The 25,993-nt window shown below is 40.5% G+C and overlaps 2 protein-coding genes across 2 annotated transcripts; one reads left to right on the forward strand and one right to left on the reverse strand.

Annotated features, from left to right (window-relative positions):
• Positions 1-2,037: 2,037 nt before the first annotated feature.
• Positions 2,038-8,296, forward strand: LOC126713652 (uncharacterized). The gene is made up of 2 exons (XM_050413473.1): positions 2,038-3,187; positions 8,098-8,296. The coding sequence occupies exons 1-2, from the start codon at positions 2,393-2,395 to the stop codon at positions 8,155-8,157; spliced, it is 855 nt and encodes a 284-aa protein (XP_050269430.1). The 5' UTR covers positions 2,038-2,392; the 3' UTR covers positions 8,158-8,296.
• Positions 8,297-8,652: 356 nt separating this feature from the next.
• On the reverse strand, positions 8,653-15,591 carry LOC126713653 (chaperone protein ClpB3, chloroplastic). Its single transcript, XM_050413474.1, has 10 exons — positions 15,056-15,591; positions 14,098-14,316; positions 13,278-13,515; positions 12,702-12,897; positions 12,530-12,584; positions 12,202-12,352; positions 11,418-11,726; positions 10,536-10,801; positions 9,341-10,267; positions 8,653-9,166 (listed from the first exon to the last, which is right to left on the reverse strand). Exons 1-10 carry the CDS (start codon positions 15,308-15,310, stop codon positions 8,837-8,839), a joined length of 2,946 nt encoding a protein of 981 aa, XP_050269431.1. The 5' UTR covers positions 15,311-15,591; the 3' UTR covers positions 8,653-8,836.
• Positions 15,592-25,993: the final 10,402 nt, after the last annotated feature.

Genomic DNA, 25,993 nt, shown 5'->3' on the forward strand with positions numbered 1-25,993 from the left:
TTTACCAAGCAAGCAGTGGTCCTTAATTATGGCCTTGAATTTTTTATGGAGAGTGAATTTAAAATAGAAATTTCAAAACTAGCATTGGAACCCGAGTTTCAGCAAGCTAACTTAAGTTCGAGTGAGGAAGAAGCTAAGCTAGAGAGGAGTGTGAAGAAATACAAAGACAATCTTATAGGAAAACCCTTCTTGCCACCTCGTTCTCAGGTGAGTTATAAGGATAGTTTACTTGGAGACATCCCTGGAGCTTATGCTCAAGCTTTTAGGTTTGATAGGGTGGAAGAACCAGAGGTGGAGTAAGACAGAGCTTGATGACTTAGTTGAAGGTATGGTGGATGTCAAGCTCTCCAAGGAGACTAAGTCTCGGATCAGGGCACCTTGGACTAAGGCCTTGATAGTGAAAGTGTATGGGAAAACTATGGGATATAGTTACCTCACTTTCAAAATCAATACCTTATAGAAGCCTGTAGCAAAAATGGATTATGTTGACCTTGGGAAAGATTTTTTCCTCATCCAGTTTAGTGATGATACAGACTATGACAAAGTTCTTCGTGGAGGACCCTAGTTTATCGGGGAACATTTTCTCGCGATTAAACCATGGGAACCATACTTTAAAGCCTTTAAAGCTACTTTTTCCTCTGTTGCTATTTTGGTCAGATTCCCTAAGCTCCCTATTGAGTTTTATGATTCCTTAGTACTCCGCGAAATCGGTTCAGCCATTGGGCCTGTGTTGAGAATTGACTCGTATACAACTTCCGGGTCAAGAGAATTGACCACACCAAGCCTCTGATAAACATGGTCAGAGTGGGACACCTTAGAAAAAAAAGTGATATATGAGGGTATTTCATCTATGTGCTTCTATTGTGGGAGAATCAGGCACAGACAAGAAAATTGTTGCCATCGTATCAGACCACTTGAGAAGGCCGCCACTTAAGAACCTCCACAAAGGCAAGAAGTGTAGCAAAATGAGCAAACTGAACATTGGGGCGAAAATCGGTAATTATCCATAAAAAACAAACTATATAGTTAGTAGGGTCGGTTTACAAACTATATGCATTTTTAGCAACTTGAGCCTTAAAGGCTCGATTTTGGGCCCCTAAATCGAGCCTCTAAGGCTCGATTTTCATGGGTTGTTCGCCTCTGATGTGGCACTTTTTCCAGGTGGCGTCTACATGGAAATCGAGTCTCTAAGACTCGATTTCTAACCCAAAAATAAAATATTAATGACCCAAAATGCAACCCAAAATGCAGAAACAGCGGAAAAAAAACGCAGAAAGAAAGAAAAAAAAAAAAGAAAGAGCAGAAGAAAAAGAAATGGAGATCAGCTCAAGCCGACCCAGGCCGCGCCAGATCCAAGCCGGCGACATAGGTCGCGCGCGACCAGGCCGCCGCGCGACCCAGGCCGCGCGCGACCAGTTCGCCGCGCGACCCAGGTCGCCGCACAACTGTTTCTGGGTTTTTTTTTTTTTTTTTCTTTCTTCTCTGATGAACACGTTGTTGTGGTTTTCTTTTCCTGCTGCCCTTGTGGTTTTTTTTTTTTGTTTTCTTTTTAAATGTAAATCGAGTCTTAGAAACTCGATTTCCATGTAGATGCCACGTGGAAAAAGTGCCACATCAGACGGGAACAACCCATGAAAATCGAGCCTTAGAGGCTCGATTTAGGGGCCCAAAATCAAGCCTTTAAGGCTCGAGTTGCTAAAAATGCATATAGTTTGAAAACCAAAACTACTAACTAATTAGTTAGGATTTAATGGCCATTTGGCCATTTTGGCCAATGGGGAGTGTATGTTAGTGACTAGGAAGAGAAATCTAGTCAAGAATGGACGAGCCTATGGGACCAAACTACCTTAGCAACAACCAGATGTCATGTCTAAGGGAACTAAGGGTAAAGAGGGAAATATGAGCTCTCTAACGCCTTTGAAACTGGATTTGACCTTTCAATTTAAAGCTGGACCTGACCATAGAGTTATTGAGGCTTCTGAGACTCCCATCACACCACGTGACCTTAGAGGAGGTTACACACAAAGTAGACATGCTGAAGCACGTTTAGAAAACCAAGTTATCAGCCAAAGCATGATGAGTACTGTGCTACCTTGTCACCCTTCACAGACGTTTGAGCATGAAAATAAGAAAATGAGAATCATGAGATCGACCCGGGAAAAGAAATCTTCAAGTTCCAAAGGCACTAAAGTCTTGAAGTGTCCCAACCTCGATTATGATTTCAACATCAAGCCCTCTAACCTGGTACACTTTTCTGACCATAGCCATGGCTTCCCCCTCCCTCTTCCCCCTTTCTCTTCCCACGACGAGTTGGGCAATCTGGCACAAGAACAAGGCATTAGCCATTCTGGACGAGATGATTGCATAGATACGTGCGGCACCAACGAACACAATGGGGTGGTTCGAAGAGGATCTTGCAATAGCATGGAAGCACATCTTCCCAATCACCCTATCCAACGTAATAACAGGGAATCTCCTGCTGGGTCATCAGGCAGGGGTAAGGACACCAAATCCTTGGTGGAAATTTCTCATACACACGCTGTTGATTTTAGAGAAGGAAGCTCAGAAGTTGAACAGGCTAAGACGGCCATTGGTAATGCCCCACTTGGACGAATCAGGATGGTTAATTCAGGAGAGGAGGGTGATCGATTTTAAGGGTTCAGTGTCAATGCATATGGGGAACATGCCCACGATGAAATTGTTCCAGATTCTCAAGCCAATCAAGAGATTCGACTTACACCTGTGTTACAGAGAAGAAATTCAGGGGATTCTAAACTATATGGCGATGTGGAAGCCAAATTGGGTAGCATCCAAAGACCTTCTGAGGAGGTTGGGATGGAGCATGATTGCATTGGCCAAGATAGGGTCTAATTCGATGGAAATTCCTAACAATCATTGCTCCCAAATGAATATTCTGCTATGGAATTGTAGGGGTGCCCTTAATAGGGACTTTAAGAGAAGAGTGTTTGAAATGGCTGTGAATCATTTTCCCTCCATAATGGTTATCACAGAGACTGGAGTGGGTGGAGATAGGGCTGCCAAGATCATTGAAAGCCTTCCCTTTGATGGCTTCTTTGCTATTGATACCATAGGGTATGCAGGAGGGCTCTGGTTACTTTGGAAAAGAGAGGAGGTGGAAGTGTTTGTGCTGGCTTCTACGAAGCAGGAAATACATGCCACCATCAAGGTATGTAATTCTGATCTTACCTAGCTTATTTCCTCTGTTTATGCTAGTCCTCGTATAAATGAAAGGAAAATTTTGTGGTCTAACCTATCCCATGTAGCTAATTTGCACAATCTTCCCTGGCTTCTCCTTGGAGATTTTAATGAAATTCTTAATGGGAATGATGAATTGGGGGGTAGGCAAGTTTATCTCATTAGGGCTTTGGATTTTAAAGCCTGCCTAGATAAGTGCAATTTCCTGGACCTTGGCTTCTCAGGGCCTAAATACATTTGGTCTAACCTTAGGCAAGTCACTGACCACATTTTGGAGCGCATTGATAGGTGTTTCACTAATCCCACATGGAGGGTTCTTTTCCCTAAAGCCTGTTGAGGTCTGAAAAAGATCATAGTAAAATAAGCCCAAAAAGAATAAGTTAAGCCCAAAAAGAATAAGTTAAGCCCAGAAGAAAAATTCAAGCTAAGCCCAAAGGAATCATACAGGAGACCCATGAGGGAATAAAAGAAAGGCCCAGAGGATCCCGAAGCCCAGAAAAAAAGAAGCATCCAAAAAAAGAGGACCACGGCAAAGTATAAGAAGCAAGGATCCTCAGGAACCATCAATAGGCGCGGATCCCTTCAGGCACAAAGAAAAAAGGAAAACTGGGACAGCTCGATAGAAAGAAGACAGAAAAAAAGAAATCAAGAAACAAAAAGCAAAAAAGAACGCGAGCGACCTCTTATGGCACAGACAGAAGAGGCCTCGGGGAACCAAGACAGGGAAGAAGAATGATAACAAACGATTTTTAAAAAAGGCAGAACAAGATTCCGCCCAAATAGGAAAGAAAAGGAAAAGTAGAAGGCGCCATAAATGGGGATGCCGAGAAGGGCATACCTCAGCACGTCCCAAAGAAGATGGCCAACCAGAGGCTTTCAAAAAAATCAGAACTGAGAGAAGGAAAGAATGAGAAGAAACGGAAAAGGGACTTACCAAGACGATGGGGACAGGACATACTCTGTTTGCAAAAGAGCAAAACAGGGGAACCAATGGTTCCCCGGGAAGCCCAGAAAACTCCATTATAAAAGGAGGGGATGGGTTGCGAAGAAAGGGCAGCGAAAAAATGAGAAAGAAAGAAGAAATTCTCTAGAAAAAGAACTATCAGAAAAAATCAAGAGTGAAGAGAAAATATTAAGGGAAAACAAAATATTGCTTCCCGGTATCCTGTAAAAGCCACTATCGCACATACTCGGATTCAACGAGAATCAAACTTTGCAAGTTTTGAAGGCTGAAATAGTCATTCAAGACTGCAATTTTTGAGCTTGATTGAACCTTGTATCACGTCCTAGTGAGCTTTCTGTAATCAAACAGATAATGTATTAATGAAACTTTGCTTCATATTTCCCAGGATCCCCACAGCACTAATTTTTATTGCTTAGTTAATCCTGTTTCTTTCCTTCTGAATTTATCTTGTTAATTTTTGGCATTCTACGATATCCTTGTTTGTCATTTTCTTTATATTGTCAAGAGTATTCACTGCATTTCACTTGATTCTTAAACAGCTCGTTAGCTGCGGTGAGTCAAGGCCCGGTCCACCAAATCCTCCTTTTCATTCAGGCCTAGGATCCTTGGGCCTGAGTGTCACGAAAAAGGGCACTCTCACAAAGCCTTTGTGACTCACTTACCTAGGGTGTTCTCAAACTATTACCCAATTCTTTTGGAATTATTTAGGCCCCCTCCTGCCACATATGAGAAACCTTTCAGATTCCACACTATGTGGATTCACCACCCGAAATTCCCTGATGTTGTGAAAAAGGCTTGGGAGTCAAACATTAATCTTCATTCGGCAATTAGGAATTTCACAGATAGAGCTAAGCAGTGGAATAGGTCTGTCTTTGGTAATCTCTTTGCTCGAAAGAAAAAAGTGTTAGCCAGACTTAATGGAGCCCAAAAGGCCTTGTCTAATGGACCCAACAATTTCCTCATTCAGCTAGAGCGAAGCCTCATTGAAGAATATAACTCTATTATGCAGCAAGAAGAGGAATATTGGGCCCTAAAATCCAGACTTAATTGGGCAGCTTATGGAGACTGTAATACCTCATTTTTTTTCATGTCTCTACTTTGTTAAGGAGGCACAAAAATAAGATTTGGAGCCTTAAAAACTCGGTTGGGGAATGGATAACTGATGAAGAGGGAGTGAAAAATCTTATCCTTTTAAGCTTCCAGGAACTATTTTAGACAGGGCTCTTAGCTTCTCCTTGTGATTCTAAAGTTACTTCCTTTAGTTGTAGCTTCCTATCTGAAGAGGAGAGAACTATTTTGAGCTCCCTAGTACTTGAAAAGGAAATTATGCAGGGGCTCTGGACCTTGAAACCCTTTAAAGCTCCCGGGCCGGACGAACTGCATGCTAGCTTCTTTCAATATTTTTGGGCTGATGTTAAATTTTCAGTTTGCAAAGAAATCTCCAATATTTTTGAAGTAAGGGTTATGCCAAAATATCTTAATGAGACCTTGATCTCCCTTATTCCTAAATGCCCAAGCCCGGAGGGTCTAAATAACTTTAGACCTATTAGCTTATGCAACTCCATGTATAAAGCGGTAACAAAAATAATTGTGGGCTGTCTTAGACCTTATCTTGACAGATTAGTCTCCCCCAATCAGACTACTTTTGTGCCAGGAAGAAGAGGTTTGGATAATGTGGTAGTTGCTCAAGAGCTTATCCACACTCTAGACAAGAAGAAGGGTAAAGCAGGGATCATGGTGATCAAAGTGGATCTTGCAAAAGCTTATGATCGCCTTGAATGGTCCTTTATTTGCAACATCCTTTTTGCCTTTCGGTTCCCAGAAGCCCTGGTGGAATTAATCATGAGTTGTGTGTCATCAACAAGTACTTCCATTTTATTCAATGGTGGCAAGCTCAAATCTTTCATGCCCACCTGTGGCATAAGGCAAGGGGATCCTCTTTCCCCCTACCTTTTTATACTATGCATGGAGTATCTTGGATTCCTCATCAATGAAAAGTGTTTGAGAAAGGAATGGACTCCCTTGGAGGCATCCAAACATAATTTCCCATTTATTTTTCGTCGACAACCTCATTCTTTTTGCAAAAGCTGACAAGTCGGGAGCTGAATCAATTAAGGACGTGCTAAACAAATTTTGTCAGGAGTCTGGGCAAGTGGTTAGTGTAGAAAAGTCTCGCATTTACTTCTCGCCTAATGTCCCGTCTAATACTAAGGAGGATATTTGCAATATTTTGGACATCTCTAAGACTTCGGCCTTGGGGAAATACTTGGGTTTTCCCATAAATCACAAAGGGGCAGCAAGGAATAGATTTAATTTCATAGCAGAAAGGGTGATCTCTAAGCTTATGGGGTGGAAGGCTAGATTCCTCTCTTTTGTTGGAAGGACTGTGCTCGTTAAATCTGTTATGATAGCAATCCCAAATCATGTCATGCAAGGGGCTGCTCTACCGACCCACTTGTGTGATAAATTAGACAAAATTAACAGGGATTTTCTTTAGGGATCCTCTATGGAAAAGAAGAAACTTTATCTTGTGGGTTGGAGTAAAATTATAAGGCCGAAGGAGGAGGGGGGTTTAGGCATCCAGGCAACAAGTGCAAAGAACATTTCCCTACTTGCCAAGTTCAACTGGAGGTTATTTCATGAAAAAGATTTGTTTTGGGCCAAAGTCCTGTTAAATAAGTACTGCTCCCAGCCTCGAAGGCAGTCAAAAGACCCCGACAAACTCCCATGTTCTTCTATTTGGGCTGCAATCAAGGTAGGATTTCCCATATTCAAACATGACATTTGTTGGAATGTGGGAAATAAATCTAATCTGAGTTTTTGGGAGAGCAATCGGGTCAAGGACAGTGCTGTTAGGGAGCTTATTGAAGGCCCTCTCACCCAACAGGATGAAGCCATGACTATTGCTGATATTCACCAAAATGGGAGTTGGGATTTGGGGAAAATCTCCTTTGTTTTCCCTCAGGACGTAGTGGACAGAATTCAAGCCATTCCCATTCAAATATTTGGTGAAAAAGAGGACAACATGATGTGGAGATTCTCTCGTGATGGGGAGTTCAGTCTATCCTCGGCCTATTATTAGTCAATTCTTGAGCAAGCAAACTCTCCTCCTTTCACGGGTTGCTGGGTTTAGGGGCTGGATACGCTTCCAAAAATCAAGCACTTTCTTTGGCTTTGTCATCATGGTAGTATCCTAGTAAGGCAAGTACTCAATACCGGAGGAATAAATTGCAGCACAAGCTGCCTTTTGTGTCATAGGCAGGAAGAGTCCATCATCCACGCTCTAAGGGACTGCCCTGTTGCAAGGAAATTTTGGATGTGCATGGGAGTACCTCAGGTTTTAGCTAACTTCCTTTGTCTTGATCTTCTGGATTGGCTGAAAGAGAATTGCTTATGCAATTCCCAGATCAAAGCAAATGGTATGCCTTGGTGTATTCAATTTCCGCTTGCCATTTGGTCTTTATGGAAGCACAGGAGCCGTGTCACCTTTGACAACACTCCGATCAACCTGAAGCTTCACCATATGTGCATATAGGTAGCCAAAGAGTATTTCTTTTTGTGTGGGGAAGGGTCAGAAATTTAAGCATCGAATTGCGACGGTGTGCTGGATTAAACTACCCCCTGGGTGGTACAAATTGAATACCGATGGAGCATCCCTTGGGAATCCTAGCAAGGCCAGCGGGGGTGGTTTAATACGTGACCATCAAGGGAAGTGGATCAAGGGGTTTATAAGGCGCATTGGATTAGCAACTAGCATTACAGCAGAGTTGTGGGCTTTGAGGGACAGTCTGATGTTAGCGAAATAGCTTGGCATTAGCCCAACTCATGGTGGAGATGGATGCCAAAGTCATTATAGACCTAGTTCAATATAATAAATCCCCTAATAACTCAAATTCTTCTCTGCTCAATGACCGCAGGTTTCTCCTTTGTTAGCTCCATCGAATCAAGATCAACCTTGCTTTTCGGGAGGCGAATAAATGCGCTGATCATCTCGCCAAGATAGGCTACAACCTTCTAAGGAATTTTGTTGTTTTAGATTATCCATCTATGGAAGAATTATGTAGTATTTTAGACTGATTCTATTGGGTTGTACTCTTTAAGACTTTCAACCACAACTTCGCCTTTCATGGCTAGTTAGTTTTAATGATATTATCCTTTTAAACCGAGGAAAAAAAAAAAAAAAAAAAAAAACCGGCCTTTGAGTGTTTGAAATATTGAAAATGCATTTGGTCAAACTAATCTAAGCTTACTTATTTGCCAATGTACACTTTTTGGAAATCTTACTTCTTTTTTTCAAGTACAAACTATACTTATAGTCGTGATGCCAAGATCAAAGAGGCAAACTCAAAGCAAATACAAATGTATCTTTTATATCTATAGCTTAATTTCACTTAAGCAGGTTGCAAAAGCTAACGATTTTTGGTACCTGAGAGAACAAATGATTCTGTTAACTTATAACGTGCCCGTTACAATTCTATAAGTAAATTATAGCCTTTATATTAACCACCAAATGATTCGAATTTCAAAGATTGTAATTTTATATGAAAACAACAAGAAATATACAAGAGGACAATTTTATCAGGTATTATATTACATTCTTCGCCAAAATTTGCGTCAAGAACCTAATGTATAGTGAAATTAATAAGCACAAGAGACTTAGAGAGTAGGTGAAAAGGCTTCTTTGCCATCTGCAACTGTGTTTTCTGAATCGGTTTCAAGCCTCCTGAAGACCAACTTTTGTTGGGGAAGTTGGCCATTGGAAAATGCTGTAACTTCTGTGTCTATTAATATTGTGTCTTCCTCCTTAAACTCGCCTCTCAAGATGCCCTTAGCAAGTTCGTTCTCAACATACTGCTGAATCACTCGCTTAACTGGCCTGGCACCATAGTTCGGGTCATAACCAAGACTTCCAAGGAGCTCAACAGTTGCATCTGTTACTTGGATTTTCATCTTCCTGTCTGCAATCCTTCTTTGCACTCGTTCCAACTGTAAATCATGTACATACATGGGGTTAGGTGTTTTGAATTTGTGCCAAAATAATCAACACCATAAAACAATGAACTACATGCAAATCCAAAATAACAGATTATACTTCAAGGAACTGCTTGTGTTGGAAAATAATCCATCAACTCAAGGAAGCATCATTGTGATAAAAGTTACCTGTAACTTGACGATGCTCTTTATCTGATCACGGTTCAGAGGCTGGAAAACTATGTACTCATCAACCCTGTTCATAAACTCCGGACGAAAGATTGATCTTGCAGCTTCCATTACCCGTTGCTTAATAGTTTCATATGCTAATTCCTTGGGTGAGTTTTCATCATCTGTATTGAGTATGTACTGTGAACCCACATTTGAAGTCATAATGATGACAGTGTTTGTAAAACTCACAGTGCGACCTTGGGAATCAGTTACTCTCCCATCATCTAAAATCTGAAGGAACACATTGAACACATCAGAATGTGCCTTCTCTATCTCATCAAAGAGAATGACTGCATACGGCCTCCTGCGAACTATCTCTGTCAGCTGTCCTCCTTCCTCATACCCCACATAACCAGGTGGGGCTCCAATCAATCTTGAAACTGCATGCTTTTCCATGTATTCACTCATATCAATTCGTACAAGAGCTTCTTCTGTGTTAAACATGTAGGAAGCAAGTGCCTTGGCTAGCTCTGTCTTCCCAACACCAGTGGGACCCATAAACATGAAACTGGCGATTGGACGGTGAGGATCAGAAAGACCAGCTCGAGATCGCTGAATAGCCTCAGCTACTGATTTCACTGCAGGATCTTGACCCACAACACGTTTATGCAGTTCTTCCCCCAAATGTAGTAGCTTCTCCCTCTCTGATTGTTGAAGCTTGGAAACAGGGATACCTGTCCATTTACTGACAATTTCAGCAATATCACTTCCTGTAACCTCCTCTCTCAGCATGGACTTTCCAGATTTTATATACTCATCCAACTCTTTTTCTGCACTTCCAAGTTGTCGTTGCAAAGAGTTGAGGCTCCCATACTTCAGTTCAGCTGCACGATTAAGATCGTACTCCCGTTCAGCCTGCTGGATCTCAAGATTTAGTCTGTCAATCTGCAATAAATAAGAGGAAAAGTTAGTCAAATAAGACTTTTATCTGCATTATTTCATTATTTCCAAAAATAACAAAATTCTGACAATGTTATTGGTGAAAATTGATTTAACTAAGTAATTAGAATGTTTGCTGCACCCATTCTAAAACTTTTTTTTCCCAGATTTAAAACAACAAACATATTCTCATGATAACTAATCTGAGGAAGCTAACATACACCATAAGAGCGAGGAGCTTTTGACATGAAAAACGAGCACATTAACTACATACCTCTTCTTTCATTGACTGAATGCGGGTCATGACAGACTTCTCATGCTCCCACTGCTCAGTCAACTGGGCTTGTTTCTCCTTGAGGAGAGTCAACTCAGCCTCAAGCCGGTGCAACCTATCTTTAGAGGCTTTATCTGTGTCATTTGTAAGAGAGAGCCTCTCCATCTCCAGCTTCAATACCGAACGATTGATCTCATCAAGGGCAGTTGGTTTAGAGGTAATTTCCATTTTCAGTTTGGCAGCAGCTTCATCAACCAGGTCAATAGCTGCAATTTGAAAGTATATTAGCTCTCAATTAACACACAGATGTTAAATATTAACTCCGTGAAAGTAACATCATTTTTTTTGGCCAACTGGGCAAAAAGTTACAAACTTTTCAGGACCTTACAACCCAGCAGAAAGTTCAATAAAAGTTGAATGATACAACTCTGAAACAGATTATAAAATTGAAGTCCAATGCTTAGCCTGGGAAATAAGCACAAATATTTCGTTATGTAATATTTTGCTGATTATTTACTAGACATGTGTGATATATGTTTGACTATTCCTAATGGTTGGTATATGGAAAGGTAACTAATGTTCTAGTTGTAAACGTATATATGTACACGAATGTTTATAATGTATTTTGTTGTCATTCCCTCCAAGATGAAGTACCCTGGTATTGTTACAACTTACAACTGGAAATTATGGTGTGCTTCATTTATGTTATCTCATCTTTATGCTGCCTGTACATTTAAGCATAGTTCATGGCTGAAGTATCAGGTGACAAATTTAATATTCTGATTGACAAATGGATCAAAGAAAGTCACCATGAATAGATTAGTTTTTCAATAAAACAAGACCCTTTCAAATGTTACATGTGTTGTATGATTTGATATTTACCTTTGTCAGGTAAAAATCGGCCACTGATGTAACGGTCTGAAAGAATAGCAGCTTCCACAAGTGCACCGTCAGAAATGCGGACTCCATGATGCAGCTCATATCTTTCACGCAGACCCCGCAGTATAGAAATGGTGTCTTCCACTGAAGGTTGATCAACATAAACTTGCTGAAAACGGCGCTCCAATGCTGGATCTTTCTCAATATATTTCCGATATTCATCCAGAGTTGTTGCACCAATACAACGCAACTCTCCCCGACCAAGCATGGGCTTCAAGAGATTGCCTGCATCCATTGCACCATTCGTAGCACCTGAAAGAGAAATCAAAGCTTATTGTCACAATTGGCATTGTCATTCTTCAACTATATCTTATTTCAAACTATTGGAAATCGACTATCTGCTGTCAAAATTGTTGTGGACAATGGACAAGAATAGAATTTTTTTACATAAAGTTAAATCACAATTTAAATGGAGTATAAGGTGTTAATTCTGGTAAGTTAGTATGTAAATAGACTACCTGCTGTCAAAATTGATGTGGACAATGGACAAGAAAGGAAATTTTTTACATAAAGTTAATCACAATTTACAGAGTATAAGGGGTTAATTCTGGTAAGTTAGAATGAACTCATTTAAGACCAAAAACATAAAACCTGAAATACAGATACTATAACTTGCAATAACAGAGCTTCCTAAAAGTTAAATGAAAAAGGTCATGAAAGCTGTTTCAGCTAGCTTTCCCAAAGTTTGAGAATCAGGCATCTGAACATAATTTAACAAGCATCTTACCTGCTCCAACAACTGTATGGATCTCATCAATGAAGAGGATAATTTGGCCATCTGAATCTGTAACTTCCTTGAGTACAGCCTTTAGCCTATCCTCAAATTCTCCCCGATATTTTGCCCCAGCAATGAGTGCACCCATGTCAAGTGATATTAGCTGCAAAGAGAGAGAGAGAGAGTAGGTCAGACCAATATTTAGACTTTACTACTGGTATGCACCTTGTGCTGAACACCCACCCCCCCCCCCCCCCCCCCCAAAAAAAAAACAGAAGGGTAGGAGAGAGAGAGCAGAAACTCCAAGACATTGGCTCAAACATTTAGATATAGCACACACCTTACGATTCATTAGAGCTTGAGGCACATCTCCTTGCACAATTCTTTGAGCAAGCCTGTTAAAGAAGGTAAGTTAGATTCACACACACAAGAAATTTCCAAGATAAGTGCCTAGTCTGGCATAGCAAGCCTTCAAAAAGACCAAAATAGACTAGCTCCAACTAAGTGCTTACCCTTCAGAAATTGCAGTTTTCCCTACGCCAGGCTCACCAATTAGAACAGGATTGTTCTTTGTTCTCCTGGAGAGAATCTGGATGCACCTGCGTATTTCATCATCTCTTCCTATTACTGGGTCAAGCTTTCCTGCTTTTGCCATGGCTGTCAAATCTTTTCCATATTTTTCAAGTGCTTCATACTTCCCTTCAGGATCTGTAATAAACACAATTTGTTACCCACTTAAGAATTAAGCACACAATATTTTTTCCTTTTTTCCATAAAAAATGTGAGTAGGTGTAATTTTTTCTTAGGGAGTGTTTGTATAAGCGGTTGGAAAACTGTGTTTTGAGTTTAAAATGAGCATTTGTAAAAAAGCTATGAGAAGTTGTAGTTGCAAATTAGAGTTTTGGGTTTTAAAAATGCTCTTTTAAACTCCCAAAACGCCTACCCATAATAAGGAAGGAAAAAAGAAAAAGAGTACACTTAGCCACATTAATTATGGAAATGTGACTAAGCGAGCAATATATAATAGGTAATTTAAAAAAAATAATAAGAAAAGGGGGAGAAAAAAGAAAGAAAGAATATAATGTAACCTTGGTCAATAACTGATTGGCGTCCCCTTATGGCTTCTATTGCAGATTTCAAAGTTTGCTGTGATATTTGAAAATCTCTAAATAATTGCTTCCCGAATCGTTGATCTTGTATGAAACCAAGAACCAAATGCTCAACAGACACAAATGAATCCCCATACTCTTTCTTGAATTCCCTGGCTCGCTGAATCAAGGCTTCCAAATCACGTCCTAACATTGAACCAGCTGATTCACCAAGAACCTAATGTAATCAGACAGATATAGGGGTGAACAAGTTAGCTTCATAGCTTCTCAGCATAAAGATGATGGACTGAAGAACATATTTACTGACAAACCAATAAAAAGTCTAAATCAATTAACCCAATCCTTAAAAGAATCATACAACACAAATATATAATGGATGCCACCAATATCATTCCACTATGGATGCTGAGGGTCCCCTTAACAGTTGCTGACCCTCGTGTATAACACACTTATACCTAGGAAACAGAAATTTCATGGAGTCCAAAAAATACCAAAGTCTTCAACTAGTCCTTCCTAGCATTCGCAACTTAGCTATCACTCAAGTGCAGGCCAACATTTCTAAATGCTTGATCAATCCTTATACCATTGAACTAAATGCATCTACTAGTAAGGTTTGATAGTCAGAACTTAGAAGTGAGAAAATTAGTACAGCTACTTCCAAGATGAAGGAGTTTTCACCCATAAAAAGGCCCCAAAACTAGTGAGAGTATTTATTGCCAATCAATGTTAATGCCAAATTTTGACTTAACCAAATTCATGAGCTGGAGTCACAATCAGAAACCAAAGCTAAAGTAATTACCTTTGGTTGGCGTTGGATGAACTTATCAGTAGCTTCTAGAAGTTTGGTATTGTCAACTCCAACCTTGGAGAAAATCCTGCGAGCGAGCCCATTCTTCTGCTCCAAGAGGGACTTCATCAAATGCTCTGTCTCCACTATCTGATGCTTGTTCTCTTTTGCCACTTCTGGCGACGAAACAATCCCTTGCCATGCCATGTCGGTAAATTCTTGTTGGGTTATCTACACATTATATTAAAAAACTCAGTACAGCAAACTCTTCACTTGCTCATGTTCCAATTGTACACAATTTAGCATTCTTGGGACCAAAGTATAGCTCAAAGTAACATAAAATAAATCAAAGAAATCTCCACAAAGAATTTTTATTAGACTTAGAAAACAACACAAATTGGTTCCAATTTTCCAAAAAAAAAAAAAAAAAAAAAAAAAAAAAAACCAGCAGCAGCAATAAACAACCCTTAGTCCCAAAATTTTGGAGTCGTCTATGGATCTTTATTCCTTAATAGAAAGGTCAGGATTGGTCATATGTATTCTATTCTATCCAAAGTCATGCTATCTATTACCTCCTTGATTGACATGTCATTTTTTTTTACTACTACTATTAGAATTAATGTTATTTTACATCTTTTTCTACCTCTTTTGGTTCTCTAAACTTCAATCAAGCCACAATAGTGAAACATGAATAACAAAAGTAAATACTAAATTATGTGAACAAGTTGTTTAATTTTGATGTGATGCTCATTCAGCAAACAAAAAAGCAGTAAAAGAAGGCGACCCAATTGAGCTAACATGAACAGTTGTCTTACTAATACATTATTGTTGTTAAAAGCTAAATTATTGTACTGAGGCTGATAATAGCCAAATAACAAAAAGGAAAGATTAAAATGACTGAAAAGAGAGTGACCCAATTAACAAAAGAATATGAACATAAAATCCCATTGCTTAAAAAAGAAAAAGTTACCCTTCCAGTTCCAGATGAAGCATCGCAGCGAACAACGAGTGTGCGTGGAGAGCGAAATCTGCAAAACCCATTTGGAAACGCAGCGTTTCGGTTGAGTTGAAGCGAGTTAAAGGGCTTTGCAGATTTGGATTTGGATGTGAGGGGGAGGGAAAGACGCGGTGGATGAGCCAACAGAGTATTTATATTATTGCTGCCACAGTTAGTCCGACACAGACTGAGCCCCGAAAACGACGCCGTTGTTGAGGTTGAGGCCATAGTTAGGAAATGAATGCAATAGTGAAGAGTAGAAGGGAAAGATGAGAGCTTTGCGTGGGAATTTGACAAAGGCTGGGACTTCAATTTATTTAGCTTTTGTTTTTATTTTTGTTTTTGGGTTTTGAGTTTTGAGTTTGAGTTTGAGTTATCTTCTGGGTTTCATAAATAAAGTGAAAGCTTTTGCCGTACAGAGAGAGAGAGAGAGAGAGAGATTGAGAGTGTTCGCGAAAGCTCGCGAATTTGTTGGAACGCGCGGGGGCCAGCCGCATAGTGTGCTGCCTACTGCCTCTCTCTCTCTCTCCCTCTCTCTTAAGTTGTATTGAAATGAGGTTCGCACACGTGGGAAGCCTAAGGATATGATAGAGCTCCATGTGATGTGATGTGATGTGGCTGAGTCCTTGTTATACAAATAGGCATCCCATTCACCGCTATGGTGAGGTGTTCTAGTGGTTCACATCTCTTTACGAGCAGTACGAGAGTTGTAGGTTCAATAAGTACGAACAAGGTTTTAAAAATCGAAATGGATAAAAAAAAAAAAAATTTACCCTCAGTTTTCAGTTTTTAACTGATTTTTACCGATGAGGGTTTTTACTGAATTTGACTGATACCCAACTTTCCAATGAATTAGTCGAACCAGCTAATCCAATTTTTAAAACCATGCGGTGTAAGTCCTATTAGTACTTGAATATCTCATTCCACCTAGCAATATAAAAGGGTTTAAGTGGTATGAGAGTAGTGACTATGCCAATTGTTTAAATATTTACATATTTTTAGAAAATTTCAATTTATAGTGTCTGCTCCTGATGATAACTTTTTATCATCAGATTAAAATACAAGTTGGTTTTTGGTGTAAGCGGATATTGAACTTTGTTGAGGTCTAAAAAATTATAGCACCAAGGCCTAAAAGAAAAAGCACAATGGGTGAACCTCATATAAAAGGGTTAAGCTCACCACAAGAGAAAAGGATGGCCCAAGTCCATCAAAAGAAAGATTTGAAACCCATAACCCACGAAAGGACAGACCTTAGGGCCCATGAAACGGAGGGAAGAAAGGAAAAAGCCCAGCCCATTAAGATCAGAAAATCAAAGAAAGTCCAGTGGGCAAAACTGGGCTGGGATACCCAGAAGCTGCCAAGGGCTTGGGATCCTCGGAACATGCAACACAGCTAGGATGAGATTGAGACAGTTCAAAAAGAGCACCAAGAAACACAAAGAACGAAGGACAGATACGTCCTTCTCAATCACCCAGTGATGCAGAAAGAAAACAGAAAGCTTGGAGAATAACAATTCATGAACAAGGGGTTGGTACCTCGGGCAACTCAGAAAGAAGAACTATAAAGAGAAGTAGCCGAGAAAACTTTCAACCTAGCAAGAATGGATTTGGCTCACCTGGGAAAAATGACAAAAGAAGGACGGCCAAAAAAGCTGAGTCTGAAAAAGGTAAGGATTAGAAGTCTTGAGGAAAGAGAGATTGAAGGCCAGCCTTCTAAGGACACCCTAGAATGGAAAGTTAGCAAGAAACTTTTAGGGAAACAGCACCAAAAAGAAGAAAACTATGAGAAATAAGAAAATGACCAATCATTAAAGTGGCTGGCACAACGTGGGCTCTGGTACCCAAGGGAGCAAAGGAGAGGAATCAGTGGTACCCCGGAACCCTAGAATGACGCTATAAAAGGGAGCAGCAGCCAACATTGAAGGGGCATTCAGCAATAGTGAATCATAACAGAATTATTAAGAAAACTCTGTCAAAAACTTAAAGAAAATAGTAAAGGAAAGAGAAATATCGTCTGGTATCCCAAAACAGATACTATAGAACATACTTGGATTCAAAAGGATTCAAACTTTGTAAGTCTTAGAGGCTTAGATAGCTATCTAAGTCTATAATTTTTGAACTTATTTGATACTTGTAACGCGTCTTAGTGAGCACATTGTCATTTACAACTAAAGAAAGTAATGAAATATTTCATAGTGCTTTAAGGATCCTTAACAATATATTTGTTTTTCTCTTTATTACATTATTCCTTTACTGTTTCTTGTTGTTCAATACATACATACATATATATATATATATATATATATATATTCTTGCTAGTATGTACGTATTGTAGGATTTTTGCTCTGTGCACCACTTGGTTTTGCAAACAGCTCATTTAGTTGTGGTGAACCAAGCGCAGTCCCTTTAAACAACAACTCAAAGGCCTAGGGTCCTTGCTTCAACTTAGGCCTGGACACTGTCCAAAAAAAAAAACTCTCACAAACCTCAAATCTCTTATTCAACCATTAGAGAATTTTACTAGTGTTGAGGACCAAAACTTCACAAGAAAGTTCATTCCATGAAAAGTAAAGAAAGGCCATGGGTCTTAACAAAAGAAGATCCAATTCACGAAGCTAAGAATCAACATCAAAGCCCTATGTATGTTCAGATTTCTAGCAAAAAGGCCATTAAAAATCTAGCAAAATCTAGTGAAAGAATTGAGTCGAGATACCTAGAGGCTGCCAGAGGCTCGGGATCCTCGAGATGTGTAGCACAGCTAAAGTGGAATTGAGGCAGCTCAAAAGGGATAACACGAAATATAAGAAACGAAAAACAGATATAACTTTCTCAAACACCCAGTGGTGCAGTAAAGAACCAGAAAACTTGGAGAGTGACAATTCATGAACAAAAGGCCGGTACCTCAGAAAACCCAAAATAAAGAACTATAAGGGGAAGTGGCTGGGAAAACCTTCAACGCAGTAGGAATGGATTATGCTTACTTGGAAAAAATGACAGTAAGAAGGACAGCCAAAAAGCTGAGTCTAAAAGGTAAAAAGCCTTGAAAGAAGAGAGGGTGAAGGTTGGCTCTCCAAGGACACCCTGGAATAGAAAGTCAGCAAGTGGCTTTTAGGAAAACAGTACTAAAAAAGGAAAATTATGAGAAATAGAGAAAAAATCGGCTGTCAAAATGGTTGGCATAATAGGGGCTCTGGTACCCAGGAAGCCAAAGAGAGGGAATCAGTGGTACCTTGAACCCTAAAATAACACTATAAAAGGGGAAGACAGCCAATATTGAAAAGGGAGTCAGCAATAGGGAATCAGAATAAGAATCGTTGAGAAAACTCTGTCAAAAACTCAAAGAAAGTAGAAAAATAGCGCTCGGTATCCCAGAACAGCCACTATAGAATATAAACTTAGATTCAAAGGGATTCAAATTTTGCAGGTCTTAGAGGCTTAGATAGCCATCTAAGTCTGTAATTTTTGAGCTTATTTGGACCTTGTAACGCAACTTAGTGAGCACATTGTAATTCACAATTAAGAAAAATAATGAAATATTTCATATTGACTTAAGGATCCTTAACAATTATTTTGTGTGTTTCTTTATAACAATGTTTTCCTTTGCTGCTTTCATGTTGTTTAATACATATTTTCTTGCTTGCTAGTTTTCTTTTTACTCAGCCAAAAGCTAAGTCTTTTTACCGGGGTCCTCACTTCAACTTGGGCCTTAGACATACTTAGCCTCCAAAGAAACATATGTCAAAACATGCACACATCAGATATCACTCTCTCCCACAAAAATCCTTCTCACCTAACTATCTTGGAAGGTAATGCCCAAGCAAAGTTACTTGGACTTGAGTTCAAAATCCTACAAGTCTTGTGCAAAAGCACTAAGTCTGTGAGAATTAGGGCCAGGATCCTCGTGGTTGAATCATTCTCATGAAATTCGTTTACATATATGTATATGTATTAAAATGTATATCATAATCTAAGAAACTAACAATTATTTGAAGATATGTGTATTATGTAGTGTGTTCTTATGTAGGACCTATAGTGGTAAGGGAAAAGACATAACTCCATTGCATAATAAGCATGGAGAAAGATTGTATAGTTCAGAGAATCAACATTCTGGGTTCTTACAGATCCAATACGTCTGGGGTACCATGACAATACGCCCGGGATATCACGACAGTATGCACGGGATACCAAGTGAATGAACTCTTTTAAAAGTTTACACAATAAAAGATAAGCCTTAAATATTCTATTTCAATCTCCTTCTCACTGTGAATATTATGAATACTTATTTTACTTATTTTGTAAGAGTAAATGGTCACTTTATGACACTAAAACACTTACTTCCTCTGTCCCACTTTGTTTGTCCTCTATTTCATTTTGGGATGTCCCAAAATATTGTCCCGTTTCTAAAAATAAAAGTCATTAATTTACTAATGTTCCTATTATATCCCTATTAATTTACTAATTCAATTTTTTTGATAAATTTATTTAAGGGTAGTTTTGAAAACTTATACATTTTTAAAAAGTAGACAAAACAATAAATGATGTTTCCTTAAAAATTTTGACTTTTCAAACAGGACAAACAAAGTGAGACGGAGGGAGTATAATGGTATTTTTTATTGCTTAAGAGGAATCGCATTTTGCCTTAAGAAGCTTTATGTGACTTACGCATAACTTGGTTCGTAATCAGCCCCCATTTAGCTATAATGAACCAAGCCTAGTCCACCAAACAACAAGTAAAGGGTCCAAGATCCTTATTAAAGGGCCCAGGATCCTTGTTTCTACTTGGGCCTGGGTACTGTCCAAAAAGGACCCTCACATTTTGGCGACTTCACTGGGGACTGGGAAAAAGGAGAGGGAAGAAGCAGTCCCTTTGCAAGCATGGCTCCAAAGCTAGGAAACACCAAGAGGAAGGAAAGGTCCTCTTAGTACATTCAACATCAAGATCCTAAAAGTGTGGTTTCTTCCAAAGAACGTCCTACCAAGAGACTCTATATGGAATTTTGGGGAACTTCCCAATACAAGATAAGTTTTATACGTCATTATTATCTCCATTTTACAATTTGAACATAATGGATCATTGCCCTACTTTTTTTTAAAAAAAGGGAGTCATGTAGTAATATTTAAATAATCATAACATTGTCTCATTGCTAAAAAAAAAAGGAGAAGTGAAAAAAAAAAAAAAAAAAATAGAGATTGATGAAATGAAGATTGTATGAGCTACATAATAAAGCAATGGCCCCACATTTGGGGGCTAATGTATTTTCTTTAAAAAAAAAATCATGATATTATTTCATTTGTTTAAAAAGAAAAAGAAGAAAGAGAAGTAAGCGAATCAAAAAGGCTTGATGAAATGTAAATTACATAGCAAAAGCAATTGTCGCATATTTTGGGGCTAAATAATTTTGCAACAACTTGATAATAATATCACATGGTGCAGGTTAGTAAAATGGACAAGATTCTTGACACCAGGAAGTAAAGCCTGGGAGATCCTTGGCTCCAGGAAAGCAAAGCTGAGTACACCTTCAATTCCAGCAAAACCTAGGAGATCATTGGTTCTAACAAAGGCAAAGTATTCCCACGGATCCAGTAAAGTAAAATGGTTCAAAAAAAAAAAAAAAAAAGAATGAAGGCATTAGGAAAATGGATAGAAGTTCCACAATAGCATCAAGAGAAGGTGGATCAAGCATGATTCAACAACCGTCTCATGTCTTGGGGGCTAAAGCCTATTGTGCGGTGGACCTTGAATATATTTTTGTTGAGGTCTAAAAAGGATCATAGTGAAGGAAGCCCAAAAGAATGAGCCAAGCCCAAAAGGAAAAATTAAGCTAAGCCCAAAGTAGCAAATACAGGAGACCCATGAAGGAATAAAAAAGGCCCAGAGGATCTTGAAGCCCAGACGAAGAAGCATACAAAAAAAAAAAAAAAGAGAACCACTGCCAGGGATAAGAAGTAAGGATCCTCAGGAACCATCAAGGGGCGCGGATCCTTTCAGGCGCAAAGGCAAAGGAAGACTAGGACAGCTCGAAAGAAAAAGACAGAAGAAGAAAACAAGAAACAAAAGCAAAAGAACGCAAGCGCCAGTAGAACCCAACGACCTCTCATGGCACAGACAGAAAAAGCCTCGGGGAACCAGAACGGGGAAGCACAAAAGAAAGAATGATAACAAGCGGCTTTCAAGTTGGCAGAACAGGATTCCACCCAGATGGGAAAGAAAAGGGAAAAGGAGAAAATGCCAAAAACGGGGATGCCGAGAAGGGCATACCTCAGCACATCCCAAAGAAGATGGCCAACCAGGAACTTTCAAAAGAATCAGAGCTGAAAGAAAGAAAGAATGAGAAAAAACGGAAATGGGACTTATCGAGATGATGGGTACAAGATGTGCTCTGTTTGTAAAAGGGTAAAACAGGGGAACCAACAATTCCCTGGGAAGACCAAAAACTCCATTATAAAAGGAAGGGATGGGTTGCGAAGAAAAGGCAGCGAAAAAAAAAAGGAGAGAAACACAAAAAAGAAAAGATTTGCTAGAAAAACTATCAATAAAATCTGTGGCGAAGAGAAAATACTAAGGGAAAAACAAACATTGCTTCCCGGTATCCTGTAAAAGCTACTATTGCACATACTCGGATTCAAAGAGAATCAAACTTTGCAAGTTTTGAAGGCTGAAATAGTCATTCAAGACTGTAATTTTTGAGCTTGATTGAACCTTGTATCACGTCCTAGTGAGCTTTCTGTAATTAAACAGACAATGTATTAATGAAATATGCTTCATATTTCCCAGGATCCTCTCAACATTAATCTTTTTTATCGCTTCGCTAATCCTGTTTCTTTCCTTCTAAATTTACCTTGTTGATATTTTGGCATTTTTCGATATGAATATCCTTGCTTGTCATTTTTTTATATTGTCAGGAGCATCCCCTGTGTTCCACTTGATTCTTAAACAGCTCATTAGCTATGGTGAGTCAAGGCCCGGTTCACCAAACTTTTTATTTAGGCCCGGGATCCTTGGGCCTGAGTGTCACAAAAAGGGCACTCTCACATTTTGGCAACTTCACTGGGGACTGGGCAAAGAAGAAGGAAGAAGCAATCCCTTCACAGAGTATGCCTCCAAGACAAAGAAACAGCAAAGGAACTAATGTGCCACCCACGGCCTCTGAGCCCGTAGGAGAAAACGAGGTAGCTTCCAGGCAAGGAGGCGGGATACCCCTGGTAGAACAGGAGGTTGTGTCAAAACAAAGACACGCAAGACAGGAACCAGACCTCATGGCCAGGATGACAACAATGTTGAAGGATTTGGAGTAAGAAGTTCGTCTTCTCAAAGAAGGCAGGACACAGGAAATCAGAGACAATGTTCCTCCTACTGGCCACCAAGATGGGACGCAGCCAGAAGGAGGGTCAGCAGTGGGAGGAAGAGCCAACCCTCAGTACTTAACACTGGCAGACGTCAATGCCCTCCTGGAGCAAGAAAGGGAAAAACTCTCAGGGATCCCTAAGCAATTTTCTCGGGATCCCCCGTTCCCTCCAGAACTTCTTGGCAAACCATACCCTAAGGGGTACGAACCCCCAAAGTTCCATCCTTTTGATGGAAGAAATGAAAGTGCCGTGGAACATGTGAGTAGGTTTGTCCACACTATGGGCCCCTATGCATGAGATAGAGAACTATGTCTAAGGGAATTCGCCAAGTCCTTAGTGGACAGGGCATACACTTGGTACACCACACTGAGACCCGGGTCCATCAAAACCTGGGATGAGATGATGGAAAAATTCTGCGCCAAATATTACCCTGGTGAAGACAAGATCACTTTCCAGAATCTGCAAATGGTGAGGCAGAGACCTGGAGAGGATCCCGTCCAATTCATTAAAAGATTTGAAGATGTGTCCCTAGACTGCTATGGGGACCATGAAGAAAAGGAGCTCGTGGAAACCTGTGTAGCCAACATGCTTTTTGATTACAGGCTCAACCTTGAAAATCTATGCATCACGCAGTTTGCTGACCTGCTACAGAGAACCAAAAGGACGGCGCAAACCATGAGGACAAAAAGGCTGCCCGCGTCCCAAGCTATGACAGCATCAGTAGGAGAGAACAGGAAGAGACCAGATGGGAAGGTGTTCGAGGAACCACCGGTGATCCCGTGTACAACTGAGGAGTTAAGCCATGTCTTAGACAAATGGATCGAAGATGTGGTTGTTAGGCCATTCACTGTGTCCAGGCCACCAACTGAAGAAGAAAGGAAGAACCCTTTATTTTGCAGAATCCATAATTATGTCAAGCACTCCACCAAAGATTGCTGGACCCTTCGCAGACTATTCCACAAAAAGTTGAGGGAAGGAACCCTGGAACTCACTCAGAAGGAGCCAGAAGTGCAGAGGAACCCCTTGCCTAACCAGAAAGGAAAAGGGGTGGTAGCAGTAGTAATACATAGGAACCCGGCAGAAGCAGGAGAATCTGAAGGATCCTTCCACCCGAGCACAATTAGGACCCTCCAGAAGAATCCTAAGTTCAGGTCACTATTCAATCAATTACGATTCGGACCAGAAGAAAGAAGAGTGGCTACAGAGTCTCTCATGAGCATAGCAGCAGATTCGGGGATGGAATGCTTTACAGCAGAGTCACATGCTAGTCGAGCTTTCCTGGAGTCAACCAATGCAATAACCTTCGCTAATGAAGACATGGAAATTGAGCACCCAGACCACTGTAGACCCCTTTATCTAATGGCCACCATAAACGGCGTTCAAGTCAGAAGAGCACTGGTGGACACGGGGGCATCACTCAATCTCATAGCCTTGAGTATCCTGGAAGCTGTGGGCTTAGCTGACAGAAGGATCCTGAGGGCTCCCATGGAAATAACAGGATTTGGAGGATCGGTGGAATCAACAGAAGGATACGTGCAGCTAGCCTTAAGGGTAGGGCCAATAGTAGCCCTGACAAGGTTTCATGTGATTAATGCAGAAGTTTCTTATCATGTGTTGTTGGGACACCCGTGGCTTCATAAACATCGCCTTATTCCATCCACATTCCATCAATGTATTAAAGGGAGACTGAACGGGAGGCCCATAAGGATCCTTGCCAACCATAATCCTTTCAGCCAGGGAGAAGTGAACTTTGCAGAAACGATGTTTTATGATGAATTGGAGACAGATGTTGAAAACCCCACCCCGGGGACCCCAGGGGCACCTATCCTAGAAGAAGAAGAAGGAAGAAGGGGCACCCGTGACCTGAGGAACCTTCTAGAAAGAAAAAGACAGAAAAGGGAGCCTAGCTCTTCAGGATCCTGAGAATGTGTGGTGGTGCGGGAACCCGGGGGAAGGCTAATCTATCGTTTGTGAAGGTGCGCGGGACCCGAATGCAGTATGCAGGAAGGTCCCGGACCACCAAGCTGCATGATGGCCCAAGAAGAAATTCTAGAAGAACCAGTTAAGGAGGCCCAGATTCAGCCTGAGGAAGAATTAAAGGAAATAGATTTGAGAACAGAACCGGGATCCCGAAAGCCTGTCTTCATTAGCAGTCAATTGGTGGCGCAAGAAAAGGAACAACTGGTAACCTTGCTTCAAAAATACAAAGATGTGTTCGCATGGACCTATGATGAGATGCCTGGTTTAGACCCAAGGTTGGTAGTCCATTCTCTTAATGTGGACCCAGGGATGAGGCCAGTAGTTCAATCGGCTAGGGTCTTCCACACTGAAGTAGAAGCTCAAATAGTTCAAGAGGTCAAAAAATTGCTAATAGTTGGTTTCATCAAACCCATCCAACACCCAAAATGGCTTTCCAACATTGTACCTGTGAAGAAGAAAAACGGTCAGATTCATTGCTGTGTGGACTTTCGCAACTTGAATAAGGCATGTCCTTAAGATGAATTCCTCTTGCCCAATATCGACCTCCTTGTAGATTCAGCTGCAGGAAGCTCAATGTTCTCATTTATGGATGGGTATAGTGGGTACAACCAAATCCGCATGGCTGCCAAAGATGCAGAGAAGACGGCATTCAAAACTCCAATTGGGAACTTTTACTACACTGTAATGCCCTTTGGCCTAAAAAATGCGGGGGCTACGTATCAACGGACCATGACAGTCATTTTCCATGACATGATGCACGAGGAGATGAAAGATTATGTAGATGACATTGTGGTCAAGTCAAAGACCAGAACATGACATTTCCAAGTACTTGAGCAAGTCTTTGAAAGATGCAGGAAGTACAAGTTACGTATGAACCCCATGAAGTGCGCCTTTGGAGTGTCTGCTGGAAAGTTCCTTGGGTTCCTGGTACATCACAAAGGCATAAGTGTGGATCTAGCCAAGGCCACAGCTATCGCTACAATGAGAAGACCAACTACTGTTAGGGAACTCAAAAGCTTCCTGGGAAGGGTCTCCTATATTAGGAGATTTGTGCTTGGTTTGGCCTCAGCTACAGCAGGTCTATCCAAACTGTTGAAAAAGGGGAATGAATTTACCTGGGGGACGGAGCAGCAGGAAGCTTTTCAAAGAATTCAGGGCATCATGAATCATTTGCCCACCCTCTAGGCACCAGTACGTGGGCGATCGCTGTTGCTATACTTAGCATCAAACTCCCAGGCAATATGAGCTTTGCTGGCACAAGAAGACGACCAAGGAAATGAGCAGCCTGTATATTATATAAGCAGAACACTTAAGGATACCGAGACCAAGTACCCCAGAATAGAGAAAGTCTGCCTAGTGATCATTTATGCGTCCCAAAGGCTAAAGAGATACTTCTCAACTCACCAAATCCTTTTGGTAACCAAGTCCCACTCCATAAAAGCACTCCTGCACCAGCCCCTTCTTACGGGAAGGATAGCACAATGGCAAGTGTTGCTCTCTCAATATGATATAGGCATAAGAACTCCCAAGGCTGTCAAGAGCCAGGCCATAGCAAATTTTCTAGCTCAATTCCCAGGAAAGGAG

Source organism: Quercus robur, chromosome 2 (assembly GCF_932294415.1).
Source record: "Quercus robur chromosome 2, dhQueRobu3.1, whole genome shotgun sequence".
Classification (NCBI taxonomy): Eukaryota; Viridiplantae; Streptophyta; class Magnoliopsida; order Fagales; family Fagaceae; genus Quercus; species Quercus robur.